The 17,526-nt window shown below is 43.7% G+C and overlaps 1 protein-coding gene across 1 annotated transcript; it reads left to right on the top strand.

The window, feature by feature from the left end:
- Window positions 1-3,678: 3,678 nt before the first annotated feature.
- Window positions 3,679-15,251, top strand: RGSL1 (regulator of G protein signaling like 1). Its single transcript, XM_060011888.1, is given in 5 exon segments — window positions 3,679-3,691; window positions 6,532-6,614; window positions 10,453-10,527; window positions 11,810-11,939; window positions 14,185-15,251. Coding segments are annotated over 5 exon segments (1,368 nt in total).
- Window positions 15,252-17,526: the final 2,275 nt, after the last annotated feature.

Below are 17,526 nucleotides of genomic sequence, written 5' to 3'. Positions count from 1 at the left end.
CACCACGATCAAGTGGGGTTTATTCCAGGAATGCAATGATTCTTCAATATATGCAAATCAATCAACGTGATACACCATATTAACAAACTGAAGGAGAAAAACCATATGATCATCTCAATAGATGCAGAAAAACCTTCGAAAAAGTTCAACACCCAATAATGATAAGACACTATGCTTTTAGACTTGTCTTCAATGAAGTTATGTGAAGCCACCCTCTACTCCTAATCACTGCCCTGCTATCTTCCCTGCAGCTCAAAGAGGCTGACTACTGGAGCTATTAGCAACCAAATGGAGTGTTGTCACCCCAATAATAGCAAGGACTAAAAGCCAACAAGGCTGGCTAGAGGCTTGAATTACATCATGGTTAGATCCCTGATCCTTTCAAGACCTTCTAGTTCCCAAAGTGAAAGGGTACCAGATGTCTCCTTTACTTGTGTGATGATAAGAATCAGCTGGGGTGCTTGCTAAACACATCCATTGGGCTTCCCTGGTGGTGCAGTGGTTAAGAATCCACCTGCCGGTGCAGGAGACACGGCTTCAAGCCCTGGTCCGGGAAGATCCCACAGGCTGTGGAGCAACTAACCCCGTGCACCACAACTATAGAGCCTGCAAGCCACAACTACTAAGCCCGCATGCCTAGAGCCCATGCTCTGCAACAAGAGAAGCCACAGCAATGAGAAGCCTGCGCACCGCAAGAAGGAGAAGCCCCCACTTGCCACAAAAAGAGAAAGCCCGTGCACAGCAACAAAGACACAACATGGATAATAAAACAAAACCAAAAAAAAACAAACAAAAAACACATACATTACCATGTCCATGCTCTGACAACTCTAGCTTAGAAGAGCCTGGGTGAGGCTCAAGTGTTTTGTATATTTTACAAGTGCCCCAGATGATTATTATTATCAGGCAAATATAAAATATATTGTTTTTTAAAAAATTATACCTAAGTTCACTTCTCAGCTCTACCACTTACCAGTTGTGTGTTGGAGCAGATCTAGTGTGCAATGATTTCCCAAAGCTCTGGGCATCTCCTTTACTCCAGTGCACCCCTACCCTGGAAATGGCAGCAGATCTCTTTGGCAAAAGTTAGGAAGAGACTCTCAGGAAATACTTGCAAAAATATCGCAAGTTCTTCCTAAGGGGCAAAATGCTTTCTTTTCATTTAAGAGCTTCTAGTTCTGACTCAGGACTGAAAATTGGATGAGGGGTCTGGAATTCTACCTGACGGCTCATTTTTGGTTCATATTCATATTAATTCATTCACTCAAATATTTATTGAGCACTTCCACGTGACAGGAACTGCTCTAGATGTTTGGGATGCATCACTTGAAAAAAGAGTAAAAAGTTCCTGCCACCATGTAGTTTATGTTCTCAAGTAGAATCTCACTGAGCCTGCCACACAGTTTTTCCAAGGGACCCTATGATCATTTGCCACCACAAAGAATCTGTGTGTTGGATCATTCTGATATCCATACACCATAGCTGCTATTATGATATCCACATATACTTTGGTGGTTAGCACCACCTCCCATTGCAATCAAAGGTAATTTTCAACTACAGCATCTTCTTTCAGCCTTTGTGGACACCTCCACTGTGCCATTACTGCTGGCACCATCACCAATGAGCCTTTGCTGTAATAAGCACCACCATGCATAATCTCTCATTGCCCCTGAGCTTTTTCCTTTTGCTTTTTAAAATTATTATAATTATTATTGTTTATTGGAGTATAACTGCTTTGAGTCACCCCTTCAAGATGAAGAGCCCTGAATGGAGGATCTGACTGCTGAGTCTAGGACAGGTGCCCGTGTCCTTGCGGCCAGGACAGGAGAGGGACTGTCCGGCCCCTCTGGCAGGAGACAGTCCCTCCAAGACTCACACAATTTTTCAGCCCAAATAAGAAGGATGGTCAGAGACTGAGTGACCAAAACAAAGCTACACAAAACCCTAATAAATGCACTTGCCCCTGGCCCACTCAGTGTTCAGGATCCTCTTTGGGCTAATTTACAGGGATCCTAGGACAGTGTAAGGAGGGATCTAAATGTGGCAAATCAGACCCAAACCCGGGACTACCCAAAATCATTTGCCTCTCCTTCAAGTGAACAAGAACTTACTCTTCAAACCCATTTGAAGGCAATAAAAAATGAGTATCAAAAGTTAATTTCCACATTAAAATCTTCTGAACACTTGTCTTATAACCAGCTGTTCTCTGTGAGTAAACTCATGCTGAGCTCCAAATTTCCAACTTGCTACAAATGTTTTAGACCTTGCTAGAAATTACTTCTGCCTCCTTTCTCTTCGGTTATTATTGTTCTTCATCTCTAAAACTCTTTCTATGTGGATCAAAAGTGTTCTGCCTGGCCCAGTTTACAATAGAAAATCATTATACCATCCTGAGAAAAATTAAAATGAAAGAATTATAACTTCTTTCCCATATTGCCTCTTGCTTGCCTCTAGTTTTCTGGGGTGACTGGTCTAGATGGATGAGGGATTGATCAGGATCAGAACATTTCTGGTCAAAATTGGTCACAGAAAATCTGCAGTTCTTTTGTATGCTATGATTTGATGAAAATATTAAATGACTTTGTCTCAGTCTTATGGTAAAATTCTTAGATAGGTGGGGTACCTTTTTCTAAGTAGCTCTTTTCCATATAGGTATTGTTTATGTCTTCCTTTATAACATCTGTGGGAAAGAAAGCCTAATTAAACATATAAGGATACGCACAAGAAGTGGCAGGAGAAATTATACAGAAAAACACATCATTGTGAGCAAGTCTAAGAGACTTATTTCTTTTTTGTGTTTTTTTTAATTTTTTTAATTTTTTTAACATCTTTATTGGGGTATAATTGCTTTACAATGGTGTGTTAGTTTCTGCTTTATAACAAAGTGAATCAGTTATACATATACATACGTTCCCATATCTCTTCCCTCTTGCGAGACTTATTTCTAAGCCCATTAAAACATGTTTTTCATGTGAAAGGGAGGTTTGATTTCCTGGCACATTTGAAATAAGATGGGCTCTTGAATCGCATAGGCAGAGTCCAATCTCAGTGTTGCACTTACTATCTTTCATTGAAAAGGAGGTGATGATAATCCCTATTTTGCATGGCTGAGAATGGAATGAGAATCAAGTATAAACACCTCATCTAATTCTTCCTCATGGAAGGCATTCAGCTAATATTTATTCAATCTTTTTTCAAAGCCAGTGGATAGTAACCCACAGCCAACCAGAGGAAACTCTTTGGGAAGGAAGAGAAGGGATGGAAAACAGCATGGATATTAGGTTGAATTTTCTAGCTTCTCTGAGAGACAAGTCATTAAACATTCACTGTGTACCTGTTAAATTTCTAGCAGGATATTGGATCCAAAAGACACATGAGAAATGAATGAACAGATTCCTACTCCCTTGAAGCATAAAATCAAGTTAAAAAGACAGAACTTAAACTCAGGATCTAGAATTAGACAACAATTATAAAGAAACTGTCGAACCACACCAAATAGTATGGACTGAAGCCCTAAGTATGGGAAGAGTCTGTATGGTTAAGGGAATCCAGAAGATCAGGTAACGTAAAGACTTATTTTCAGACTGAGGTCTCTACCAGAGGTATCGAATCTGGAACCCCTAGGAGAAGGTGTCATTGTGCATTCATAAGGAGCAGTGGCAGGAAGAGCAAGGCCACATGAGCAATGCTGGTGTGAGTCTCTGAGAGGGATGTCTCCGCGGTTTTGAGCCCCCCAAGTAAGGCAAACCACTCACCTTCGTGGTTAACAGGAATGAGTCATTCAGGGACACCACATGTAGATTTTATGTTATTCATACCAGTTGTTTTTCTTCTCTTTTCTCCCCTTAACCCACCTTATGCCACCACATCTTTTAGGATCAGATAGAGTCCCATTCATAAGACAACTAAGGCAACTAGGAGGGATAACTAATAGGGAAGAATTAAAATGCATATTGGCCCCTTGTGTGTCATACCGCCTCCAGGGAGAAGGCTAGTATGAGGTTTGGGGTTATCCAACAATTTCTTTGTTACCACATCAATATCACTATTGTGTGGAACGAATGTTGAAAACCTGCTCAGATTATAATGAAGTTTGAAGGCAAAACAGGTGAGAATGGAAAAACAAGAATGGAGAAATAGGACAGGGAAGTGGAGGATATGGAGAGCCTTGTTCCTACATCCCATGAAGACTGTATTGTTAATGCCAAGCACTGCTCTCAGTCAAGCCCCTTGTCACCAACAGTATGTGTGACTATAGAAAACAATCGATTGAGAAATGTATCCAAAACCTTGCTTTCCTGCACTCAGATCGTCTCAATAATCTTATTCAGCAAATCCATGCCAGGATTTATGAATAACAACAAATGAACAAAAGTCCAAACGATTGAAGATCTTTTCTTGAAAGAACAATTCATTCAACATTTACAGAACTTAGACACTGTGCAAACACTCTTAGTGTCTAGAGGAAGAAAGATGAAAAGACAAAAGTCCCACCTCTCATGGAGCTCAGTCTGTTGAGGAAGACAGTTGAGGAATACTCCTCCACTGCATAGGGGAGTATTGAGAGAGAGAGAGAGAGAGAAACAGAGCAACAGGAATCAAAGATGATTTTCAAGTTTCTGGTTTAGACAACTGGATGGTGGTTCCAGTAACTGAGACTGGGAAAACAGGAAAAGGAGAAGGTTGGGAAGGAAAATTATCAGATCAGCTTTGAAAATGTTGAGATGAAAGTGCTTGACAGGTGTCCATGTGGAGATGTCCCATAGCTCATTGGATATTTAAAGCTGGAGCCAAAGAAAGAAGTCTGGACTGAGAACATAGATTTTGAAATTATCCATGGGGAATAGATAAATTAAATCAGGGAATTCTCATAAAAAGATGAGCAGAGGGCTGAGGAGGAGGACGATAGAAAAAAACACATAAATATTTACAACACTAGGTAGCAAAAGAAAAAGACATCTATGTATCAGAGGGCAAGAACGGGCATCAGTTCTGTTACAATCGTGTTTGATTGTCTGGGTTTCTATTTCTATTTCTATTATTAGAAGACAATAACCACCAAAGTGTCATTAGGAAAAGTAATGAAGGGGATTGTTTAGTTTTCTTATGTTATTACAACTTCACCCTAGTGGAGTGCCATGTACTTTTCTCACCAGACATTTAGCTAGCTGAGAGATAGGACTAGTGTATAATATTTAAGTTTCTCATTTTATGAGTGTTTTTTTAAACAATAAATTTATTTATTTTTGGCTGCATTGGGTCTTCGTTGCTGTGCACGGGCTTTCTCTAGTTGTGGTGAGCAGGGGCTACTCTTTGTTGCAGTGCACGGGCTTCTCAATACAGTGGCTTGTCTTGTTGTGGAGCATGGGCTCTATCTAGGCAGGCAGCCTTCAGTAGTTGCGGCGCGTGGGCTCAGTAGTGGTGGCTCGTGGGCTCTAGAGCACAGGCTCAGTTGTTGTGTCTCACGGGCTTAGTTGCTCCGTGGCATGTGGGATCTTCCTGGATCAGGGCTCAACCAGCGTCCCCTGCATTGGCAGGCAGATTCTTAACCACTTTGCCACCAGGGAAGCCCTATAAGTCTTTTCATTACACACTTTAGGTATGATGGAAAAATGCTGGGCCATTGATAGAACAATTAACTTACTATTTACCAGTTGACATTATACACTAAAAAGCAGGGGCAGTGAATTAGAATGAACCTAGAGAGGCCACCTAGTCCACCTGTGGTCTCTATGCTTGGTTTTGAGGCAGTCAACATTTATTTCCTGAGATTAACTTGGGCAGCACAATGATCAAGCTTGAGAGAAATAGTAAATATGTTCCATTACCGATATATTCAAAAAAGCCTCTTTTTGGGGCTTTAATGTTGGGCCCAAACCGACAAGTTGAAATTTGACTTGATTTCTGAAAAGTGACTGCACAAATTAAAGATGGTGAAAGCTAACCCCATTTCCGGCCATGCTAATATAACATAGAACATGGGTAATAGTTGTCTTTTGCTCCTCACTGGGAAGGATGTGGAATGATTGAGTTGTGGGTGCCCCTTCAGGCAATGAGAAGGGAACCAGACAGAAAGGAGGCCATGTGATGAATTACTGAAGAAATGCTTAGTGACTAGCCAGAGGGGGTGGAGATAGGTAGAAGGTTGTAATGACTTTGTAAATATGGGATCTCTGTCCATTAAAAGAGGACTTAGATGAATTCAATCAAGATTCAGAGGGCAGAGTTTCAACAAATGGAAAGAAGGTAAAGGAAGGCAGTTCACAGTAGGAAAGATCTTACGAAACTATTTTCTCTCTGCATAAATGGAATGGGCAGTCCTGTGAGGCGGGGAGCTCCCCACAGCTGGGAGAGTTTAAGCAACGCGATGTTGCAGACGAGGGTCCTGGAGAGGGGAGAAATTGAGTTAGATGACCCTAAAAGCCATCGTCATGCTGAGGTTTACCCTGATGAAATGATCCATTCAAATTGCTTCATTTTCCCATCCTCAAAGCAATCCTGCTTATGAGAGATTTTTTTCTCCCCATATAGAGATGATTGGTTCTACAAATCTTATACTTCTTCTAGAGGATGAAACCTTTGCTGATTTTTTCAACACATTTCTTTCTCTCCTAGTAAGCATTCTCAGACTTAAATCCAAATGTTTCATCAACAGCTGAATAGTGAATCTTACTGAGCTGAGTTTCTTTTTTTTTTAATTTTACATTATTTATTTTTTATACAGCAGGTTATTATTAGTTTTCCATTTTATACATAATAGTCTATATATGTCAATCGCAATATCCCAATTCATTCCACCACCACCACCATCATCCCCAGACAACTTTTCTCCCTTGGTGTCTATACGTTTGTTCTCTACATCTGTGTCTCTGTTTCTGCCCTGCAAACAGGTTCATCTGTACCATTTTTCTAGGTTCCATATACATGCGTTACTATATGATATTTGTTTTTCTGTTTCTGACTTACTTCACTCTGTATGACAGTCTCTAGATTCATCCACGTCTCTACAAATGACCCAAAATTGCATTCCTTTTTATGGCTGAGTAATATTCCATTGTACATATGTACCACATCTATTTTATCCATTCGTCTGTCAATAGGCATTTAGGTTGCTTCCATGACCGGGCTATTGTAAATAGTGCTACAATGAACATGGGGTACATGTGTCTTTTTGAATTATGGTTTCCTCTGAGTATATGCCCAGTAGTGGGACTGCTGGGTTATATGGTAATTCTATTTTTAGTTTTTTAAGGAACCTCCATACTGTTCCTCAAAATGGTTGTATCAATTTACATTCCAACCAACAATGCAAGAGGGTTCCCTTTTCTCCACACCCTCTCCAGCATTATTTTAAAAATCAAGTTTTACCAAATCAAAAGTATTTCAATTTGAGCAAATAAACATGAAGTAGAAAATCCTCTAAAATCTCCAGGAGTTCCAGTTATTCATATAATGAAATCCTAAATCCCCAGCCTCCTTGATCGCCTTTGCCTGTACACAGTTATCTTTCATCACACCCTTTGCTGGTCCCCAGCGCTGCAGTGATGGCCGCTCTACCCTTGCAAAGCACACCTGGCATTCTCCCACCTCTATGCTTCTCCTTGGCTGTGTTCTTAGTTTCCATAGTTTCACCCACCAAACTCTTAACCATTTTTCAGATCTCTAGTTAAATCCTGCTCTGCTTAAGGAGTTCCTAGGTCCTCCCAATAGGAACTTATTTCCCCCTGCCTCTGTGCCCCTTGGCACTTTGCAACTTTCTTGTGTTATATGTGTGTATCTGCCCCACTGGATTGTGAAGTTGTGAATTCCTCCAGAAGGACCATGGATTATTCATTCTGCTCTACTCCCTTCACCCAGTGTTTGGCAGATAGCAATTGCTGAGTCGTTAACTGAAACCAAATTTATATATCTTCTCAATCTATGCAACTAAAACAAACCTCAAATATCAAAATATTCTTCAAACCAAACCTACACTAATCCTGCTTCTGTTTTGGTTTAAATATTTGGTTGCATCTGAGCGCTGATGCCTTATAAATAGTTGCTCACCTCAGTGCACCTTTTTCCATGGATGCTGCCTGTGAAAAGGTGAAATTTCACAAAACTAGGAAAGACACTATTATTCCACAAACACCTATTGGGTGGCACTTTGTGCTAGACACTGAGCTTAGTCCTGGGGACACAGATGTTAATGATACCATCTGTGTCTTCAAGGAATTCCAGTCTAACGTGAGAGACCAGAGTTTAAGGCCAGTGCACAAAGGGTTGTGAGTGACATGACTGAAGTCTCTAGGAGGCAGTGGGGTACATTGGAGGAAGAGGCCACTCCTACCTGGAAGAGTCAGAAAGGTGCCAGTGAAGAGGTCACACAAGCCAAGCCTGGAAAGAAGACTAGTTATTTGACAATGGTCTGGGGACGAAGATGGGGAGGGAAGGGTGGATAAAGAAGCAAGAGGAAAAGACTGGGGGGTTGAGTATCAAGAGAAGCAGGGGCCTTAGGGACAGGACAGAGTAAGTAAAGGCACCACGGAATACAGTCCTATGGCACCTTGGGGGAACCTCTAAGGCTGAAGAAAAAGTTGTGAGAGGCAGACATAGCAAGAGATGAGGCTGCACAGCCAGGCCTCCGAGAGTAGGTAGGCCGAGCTTAGGAGTTTGGACATCATTCTGAGGGCAACAGAAAATCATCAGAGGTTTAGGTAAAGGAGTGACATGATCAGACTTTCATCTAGGAAAATTATTTCTGCAGAAGTCTAGCCATGGATAGCACTGTCAGGGGGCCACAGTGGAGACAGGGAAACTAGTCAGGAGATTGTTTCAAGAGCCTAGGTGAGAGGTGATGAGAGTCTAAAGGCAAAATGATGAAGAGGATGGATAAATAGGAGAGATTTTTCACAAAGCGAAACGCAGGACCTATCACTCTGAATGTCAGACAGAAGTGGTAACAAGAAGAGAGGGATCAGGGTAGCAGGCGTGGGTGCCTGGGTGGATGGTGGTACCAGCGACATGATAAAAAAGGGAAGGAGGAAAAGGCCTCGAAGAGCAGGTGTTTGGGGGTGATCCGCACTCATACTCTAGCATCTGCCACTGTCTTAATGAAAGGTTTCAGAAGTAACCTTAAGGCATTTTAGCTAATCAGTTTGTCAACTTAATTATGCAGCCCGCAATAATGTTATAGAAATGGCGAACGCAATGTGGGAAGTAGAATCCTGAGAATGTCCTGGCCATTTAGGTCGCTGTGGTCTATTTAGGAAGAAAGTGGTATTTCATGTTGAGTGCTGCTGTCAATTTACAAATTTCTACCATTTAATGTCCATAATCACCCTGTCAGGTCGACATCACTCCCTCCTTACAGATGGGTCTCAGAAGTTAAATGACTTGCCTAAGATCACTTGGCAAATCTGGGGCAGTCCTAGAGTGACCAGGTCCTGTGGCTCCAGGCCTGGTGTGTTTTCCACATCAGCCTCCGGCCCTGAATGGCACAAATGTCACATGGTGAAAATGCTCCCACGCACTACTCCCACAAAATCTCACGATTTCACAGTCCCACCGTACATCCCATAAAGGTAACTTCACACTCCAGGCAGGGCGTGTCTTGTCCAACACCGAGTGCAGAGCAGGGAGGGGTCACTAAGGATTGAGTCTCCTTCATAGACCGATATTTGCGAAGTGTAGGCAACACCATCACCTTCCATCGATACAGCCAAGGACAAAGGGAAGAGATGGAGGGGGCTGCAGACTGACAAAAGTTTGGGGCTGCCGGTCTCGGGGAGATGGTCAGAATGACGTGATGTGCTGAGAGTTCACTTTAGCCCCTCTGGTTTATCACACATACTTTGGGGGCACTTTGAGATATTTTGATGCCTACAGTGAGACTGCTAAGCATAGCTACCTGTAAACATAGAAGCCCTTTCACATTAGGCTCAAAACTGCCTAGGTCACAGACCCTTCTCCTTGACAAAAGAGGACAGTAGCCTAGAATTTTCTATCAATTTTGGACACTCTTAATGCCCCCCTAAGTAATTTGTACCTTTAATTCTCACATCCTCTGTTCTCTCTACTTTCTCCAGTTAAAGAATTTAGGCAAATCCAAAGGTATTTCTCTTTATGAAAAGGCTTTAAGCCTTTGCTCTTTCTAAGTCCTGTAGAAATGAATAATGCAATACACAAAGTAAATACCTTTTAATGTCATGAGCTTTGGCCTTTGCACACAGGCAAGATAACTCCCAGGTCGGGGCAGGATGGAGCCAAAAGGTAAATGAATCTTGCAGTTTAATCTTTCTTGGTTGTTTTGCACAAAGCAAGTTGATTCAGTGCAAGAAAGTTAAGAATTAATGTCCCTTGATATAGGAAAGCAATGGAACCTCTCTTCGCCTGTGGCTGCAGATGGACTGTGACATTTTCATGAAGAGAAACTCTAGACCCCTTTGGCTGTTTCTTAGCTTTCTTTTGCAGGTCTTTGGTCAGACACCATTTTACACTCTTGAAAATTCATAGTGGAGCTTGTGGCCAGAAATACCCCATGACTTGGTGAGTATGATTCTTGAATGGTGTATGGTTTGGGATGGGGGAAGAGGCAGCTGAATTTGATGTGTGGATTCGGAGAGGGAGAGGGAAAGGAGCTACTGAGGGTGACTATGGAAGAAACTATAAAGCAGGTAAGTAGGACAAACAGCATCAAGCCAGGTAGACATTTCTGCTTTTTGCATTTTTACCACTTGGGCAAGCAACTGCTGGTGAGTTCTTTCCTCTATATTGTAGTCCATGGCTAGCAAAAGGGTTTAAACTCTCATGTCCACTGTGGTCGTTGGGTAGGAGATACTTGGAGGACTGTGTTGAGAAGAACTCTGAGGCCACACCTAAGCCAGAAAGAGTCTGGGAATTGGTTTGCGATGCTTGCCATGGGTGTGAGATAGGCAGTGCAGCCCATGGGCCACATAGCAATTATTCGCATTGTAAGGTGTAGCTCAAGTCAAGATGACACTCGACAGTTCCTAGTGACTGCTTGACCATGAGACATATCTTTCTCCCAACCATTTTTTCTCTTTATATGTTTTTCCCTTGTCCTTGTTCACTGTCTTTCTCTTCTCCTTTTCCCCCCTTCCTGTTCTCCTTTTCCACTCTGTAGACCTTGGACTCACCAATGGCTTCCTCATGCCCTACCTGTGACATGTGGCATCAGAAAGATCACTCAGCCATGCTCACAACAAGGTTTTATTATTCTCTGGGATCTGGAGAGCTGAGAAAGACACTCCACTTGATTCTCATATTTGGTTTTCTTACGAGAGCCCCAAGACTTACAATTTTATTTTATTTCCTTTCTCTGGTAGTTACATCCTTCAGGGATCCGTCCCGTATTCTAAATGATGTTATGTGTGAGTGTTTGTGTGTTTTTGTACACGTTGTGCTGGTGATATGGGTTGAGAGCTTGTGAGAAATTGTAAGTGTGCTTACAAAGAAGCAAGTTGAGTAGAGTTATGACTTGACACAACAGACCAAAATCTCTCCTGCTTCTCTTCTCTCAAGCAAAACTTAGACTTTTTTTTTTACTTTGACCTTTTCTTAAACAACCTCACCCAGGAATAAGAAAGATTTTTCTGATGAGAAAACAAGCCTTTCCTTTCCTACCGATCAGTCCTTTGAGAACCTCAACCCCAATCTCTGCCTCCCTTAGATACTATTTTTAATTATCATACCTCTCCTCTGGGCCAAATACTACAAGCATGAGGTTATTTATTGCCCTTGCTAAGCTGCATTTCTTAGCGATTCAGTTCCATTTCTCTTTTCTGTTCCTTGTTTGTTTGGACTCTAGATTGCAAAGTACAAAGGATTATTGACCTGGTTGGAAAAATACCGGTTACCTTTCTTCTGTAAAACCAACTTGTGGTTCCATTACATTCTCTGTCAGGAGTTCATCAGTTTCGTTCAGTCCCCAGAAGGAGGTAAGCCCGTGGGTGTGTGTGGGGAGAAACCTGGGCAGCTAGGTTGTGCAGCATCCTGTGCCTGTCAGTCCTACAGTAAGGTACAAATACGGGCTGCCTTCATAGCCTTAGATGTATGGTTGGCTCAGGCTGTGTTGCGGCGAAATCTTAGGCTGAAAAATTGGAACCAAGAGCAACAAGCAGGAGTCTGATGGGCTGGGCTGTTTGTCTCACTGCAGCCAGACATGAGAGAGTTAATGACGGCCACATTGCCTACTATATGTTCAGAATCAAAGGTAGCACCACCTTCACTGTTATCACCTGGTCTAAGCCACCATCATTTCTCACCTGGCTATTGAAATCATCTCTGAATCAGTCTCCTCACTGTTGCTCTTGTTCTCTGCTCCCAGCAGCCAGGGTGAGCTTTTTAAAACATCTGTTAGTTCATGTCACTCTTCTGCTCGCTGACCCTCCCCACCACCATCACCAATGGCTCCCATCTCAGTGTGAAATCCAGAGCCCCTAAAATGCCTTTCCAGGTCCTAGAGACCTGGCGCCATTGCCTTTCTGACCTCATCTCCTGCTTCTCTCTTGCTCCCTCATTGCAGCCAGATTGGCCTCCCTGCAGTTCCTCAGACATAGTGGACACATTCCCAGTTCAAGGCTTTGCACTGGCTGTTCACGCTGCTGAATACATGGAAGGCTCCTCCTCCATGTATTCACATGGACCTCCCTTCACCTCAAGTCTCTGGGCAGTTCTCACCTCCTCATTGAAGGCTACCCTGATGGCCCAATGCCCACTCATCCACCCCTGCCCTAGCTCTCCCTACGTCCTCCTTTCCTTTTTTCCTGTAATGCTTATAACTTTCATTCTCACTAGAGGATGTATTTATTATGCTTATTGTATATTGTCTCTCTCCTCTGCTAGAGTATAAGCTCCTTGAGGGCGGGGATTTTTGTTCTGTTTGTGGATGTATCCCAAACACCTAGATGGTACTCGGCACTTAGTAGGCACATAATAAATATCTGTTGAAAGAATGAATGAATAAGATTTCCATCTAGGGTTGATTTGACAACTTGATTCTCAGCTCAACTAGCCAAAGGAGAAAGGAAACCAGGGAACGTTAAGATTCCGGAGATCCCACTGAGTAAAATGTTGTAACAAATCGCCCATTGTACTCACCTCCCGCCTTCAATATATTGATATGTAATATGTATTGGGAGAGAATTATAAAGCATATCCGAAGTGAAATCCCTGGGAGATATAAGAAAAAATCAATCCAGTGTCTGATAGTCCTCAGTCTCTTGCCTTGCAGACTGCTACCCTCTCCATCAGGGATATCAGTGAGAACCCCAACCCTAAACAGGGAAGGGCTTGAGAGAGACCAGTTGTCCTGAAGCTGGTAGGTGCCTGTTCCTGAGATAGTACTTGTGAGTGAAGGGTGGCTGGCAAGAATGAAGGGGAATTGGGACAGGGTAATTGAATAGCTCCTGCACTTCTAAGCCTGCATGGTATGTTTTGTTTTGTTTTCGTAGTTGGTTTGTTTTATTTTTCAATTGGGATTCTTGAGAACAAACTACAGTCCACAGGCCAAATGCAGTACATGTGGCCTAGGAGCTAAGAGTGTTTTTGTATTTTTAAAGGCTTAAAGAAGAAGACTGTGCAACAGAGACTATATATGTGTTACAAAGCATAAAATACTTACTACTGGCTCTTTACAGAAAAAAGTTTGCCAACCCCTTCTCTAGAACATCAGATTCATTCAAATGTATTTATTTACTAACTGAGAAGGTGTTCCTAACCCAAATACAAATGTGTTCCAGAAGATTCGCTGTTTGGGCTTTAGTCACACTCCTCTTTATTCATATAGATAACTGAGGATTGATGACATTAAAATCAGGGCTAGTTGGGAGTTTTTCAATTTGTCCAGTCCAAACTCTTTCCTTCAGTCAGATCTAACTTCGAGAAATCCCATTCAGAGGTACACGGTTCCTGTTCTTGAACATGTTTTCGCGTACCTCTTGCTTTCCTTTACAATAACTTTCAGTAGTCTGAAAAGTAACTTGAGGAATCCCACGAAATGGTTATTTCTCTGGGGAAGAAGGAAGGTAATCAGAGTAAGGGGTCACTGAGTGTTGAACAAACCCTAAAAACATGTTCACTATATATCTGACCTGTCTACACCCCAGGACACAAAAACATTTGGAAAAATTCAAAAACCTCACCATTCCACATCATTTTCATCCTTTATCTTTCTTTCCAGAGGCCCTTCTGAACTTTCCGTCTGGCATCCCAACCAGTCAACCATCAGGAGGGAAATCCTGAGTCACAAGCAAAAAGTGGCTCTGTTCAAACTCCAGAGCTATTGGCTCCCAAACTTTTATACCCACGCTAAGACGATCATGGCCAAGGAGGAATCGTGCCAGGCTCTGATGCAGGAATACGAGACTCGCCTGTACAGTATCTGCTATACCCACGTAGGAGGGCTCCCTCTGAGTATGAGCATCAAGAAGGGGCACCACCCCCAGAAGCGGTACTCGAGCGGGAAGGCCAAGAGGAAGATGTGGCAGTTGACAGACCAAGGATCTTGGTCTCTGGAAGTGAATACCAACCCAGATACCAACGCTTTGCTCCCCCAGGAGCTGTTTCCTCAAGGCAAGTTGGTTATACAAATGCCTTCCCCGAAAGAGACCTCTTTAAAGGAGAGAATTATCAGTTTCCAGGAAGAGGATATTCTCTGTGCCAGGAAGTCCAATGTGAAGAACAAAGCCAAGAGCCACCTCCACATGGAGGGCCTCTTTGAGACATCATTCTTTACCCACCTGAGGACTGTCACCCCCATCATCAATTACTCCCCCCACATGACAATTAAGAAGGCCGTGGAGCAAAACCTCTCCTTGGGGTACACCCACTGGGCCTTGTGTGCTGATGCCTGTGCAGGGAGTCCCTTCCGGGACCACCTGAAGAAGCAAAATTTGAAAGTGGGGGTCCAACTCCTGGACCTCTGGCAGGACCTGCACGATTTCCTCAGTGTCCTGATGAGTAACAGGAAGACTGGGAAAGCCATCTTTTGGCACATGCTGGGCAACCGGATCTGTGAGCTCTACCTGAATGAGCAGATTGGTCTACGCCTACCACTAAAATCCCACACCATCAAAGGCCTGAAGGAGCTGCTGCCATCTGGGGATGTGAACCTCTGGATTCCCAGAGCCCAGAAGGAGATCTGCAATGTAGGCCATGCCTCGCAGAAATGGGTTGGTATCTGGAAGATTAGGTCAAGACTGACCAAAAATCCTATCTGGTCATCTATCCTGGCTAACTTAATGATATAACTACCCACACAACACTTTCCATATTGAAGAGTTGGTTGATCACTTAGGAGCAAGTTATATAAATTCCCAAGAAGCAGCCAAAACTCCAAAGTAGGATGGAGGCGGAGGAGTGGTCTTCAATTCCCCCTTATACGGAGTCACCAAAACTGTGAACCTCGGACTGTTCTATTGAGGGAAGTTTTAAGAACTCTGTTCTAAACCTCATGTACTGAAATACAGGGTCTCCGTTTCCTAGACTAGCCGTCACGGAAATGGCCAAATGAGAGGGTTTATTCTTTATTATTTTTTTTTTTTGCGGTACGCGGGCCTCTCACCCCTGCGGCCTCTCCCGTTGCGGAGCACAGGCTCCGGACGCGCAGGCTCAGCGGCCATGGCTCACGGGCCCAGCCGCTCCACGGCATGTGGGATCCTCCCGGACCGGGGCACGAACCCGTGTCCCCTGCATCGGCAGGCGGACTCTCGACCACTGCGCCACCAGGGAAGCCCGGGAGGGTTTATTCTTATCCCCAAACATTAGATAAAAGCATGGGACTATCCTGGAGACACAGGAAGTAATAGTTTGATGATTGTAAGTCAAGATCTTGGCAGAAAACAAATAGTGGAGCCACATTGGGTAACAGATGAGAGCTTAATAAAAAGGCACTACTTACAAAGGAGGGTAGGGAAACCACAGTGGATACCCCGTGCAATACCCCAGGGCCAGTAAGGGTGGGCCACTTTCATCACTCTTAGGCCTGAAGAGTGGAAGAGAGGGAGCAGTTACCAGAACCAGGGGATAAAGAGCTGTGTAGAGTGGAGCACTGGTCAGGAGCTGTGACTGTCAGTAGAGGGACGTCTGGAAGGATCGGGGGGAATAGATATTCCAAGCTCACTCTCCACCTTTTGTTTCCCTTTTCCTACCAGCTCCGGATATATCCAATGAGAGGTCAAGGGAGTGTGTTAATGTGCCCATACAGGTTAATTTCCCCAGGCACAAGCAGGGTGAAGAAGGGTAGAGAGTGGATCTGGAGGGCAATGGCTATAAACAAAAAGCTATTTGGGGGGCTTCCCTGGTGGCGCAGTGGTTGAGAGTCCGCCTGCCGATGCAGGGGACACGGGTTCGTGCCCCGGTCTGGGAGGATCCCACATGCCGCAGAGCGGCTGGGCCTGTGAGCCATGGCCGCTGGGCCTGCGCGTCCGGAGCCTGTGCTCTGCAACGGGAGAGGCCACAACAATGACAGGCCTGCATACCACAAAAGAAAAAAAAAAAAAAAAGCTATTTGGTGCATTATAACATATTTACCTGATAAGCACACTCACTACCTCCTTTGGGCTTCTTAGCACCTCCAAGCAGCAGACAGGGTAGTATTATTCACACTACTACACAACTGAGGAAAATGAGACTTAGAGAAGGTATGTGGATTATCCCAAAGGCATGCAGCAGACTAGCGGAGGAATCAGGGTTAGAACTCAGGAGTCCTTGGCTCTAAATCCAGCACAATTTCTAATGCACCTTAATTATCCAGGGTTGCACATCTGGACAGTGTAGGGATGAGATCAGTCCAGTGGGTCCACAGCCAAAGCTGTTTGCACAGTTCTCGAGTAGTAGAAGCTCCAGAGAAGTCCTCCCTCCCCTCCCTTCCCCACCCTTTGTAGAGGCATTTGGGGCTAAAGGCTTAGATAGGCTGTGCTTTCTGGATCAGCAAGTCCACACAGTAAAGCTCCCTCTCTAGGCCTTTGGTCTTCAGCAAAGATATTGAAGGTATTTGTGTTATCGATAATGCTGGACTATCACAGTTTCTAAGATTAAAAATCTTGATATCATCTATGACTCTCCTCTTTGTCTCATACTCACGTCTAGTCTACCAGTGAATCCAGTTGGTTCAACCTTAAAAATATATCCAGAGTCTGGTATTCTTCCTCTCACCTGTTACAACCACTCTCATCCAAACCCTGTCCAAACTCGCCTGGATCACTACAGCGGCCTCCTACCTGATGCCTCTGGGTTTGCTTTTGGCCCTCAGCAGGTTCATTTCCAGTGTGGCCACAGTGATTCTGCCGGAACATAAACTGTGTAATTTAACTGAAAGGAAGTAAAGTCAGTGAGGACCTTGAAAAGAGATGGCTGTCTCCAGTAAAAGCCAAAGCCCTTGCTAAAACCAACAAGGTCTACACTATCTGTCCTCTGCCTCTCCTCTCTGGCTTCATCTTCCTCTGCCTCTGTGCTCATCACATTGGCTAAGCCAGACACACCCCTAGCTCGGTTGTGCTGCTCCTGCTGTATGTAACATGCAGA

The sequence above is a fragment of the Delphinus delphis genome, chromosome 1 (assembly GCF_949987515.2).
Source record: "Delphinus delphis chromosome 1, mDelDel1.2, whole genome shotgun sequence".
Lineage (NCBI taxonomy): Eukaryota > Metazoa > Chordata > Mammalia > Artiodactyla > Delphinidae > Delphinus > Delphinus delphis.
This window is presented reverse-complemented; position numbering and strand designations above follow the sequence as displayed.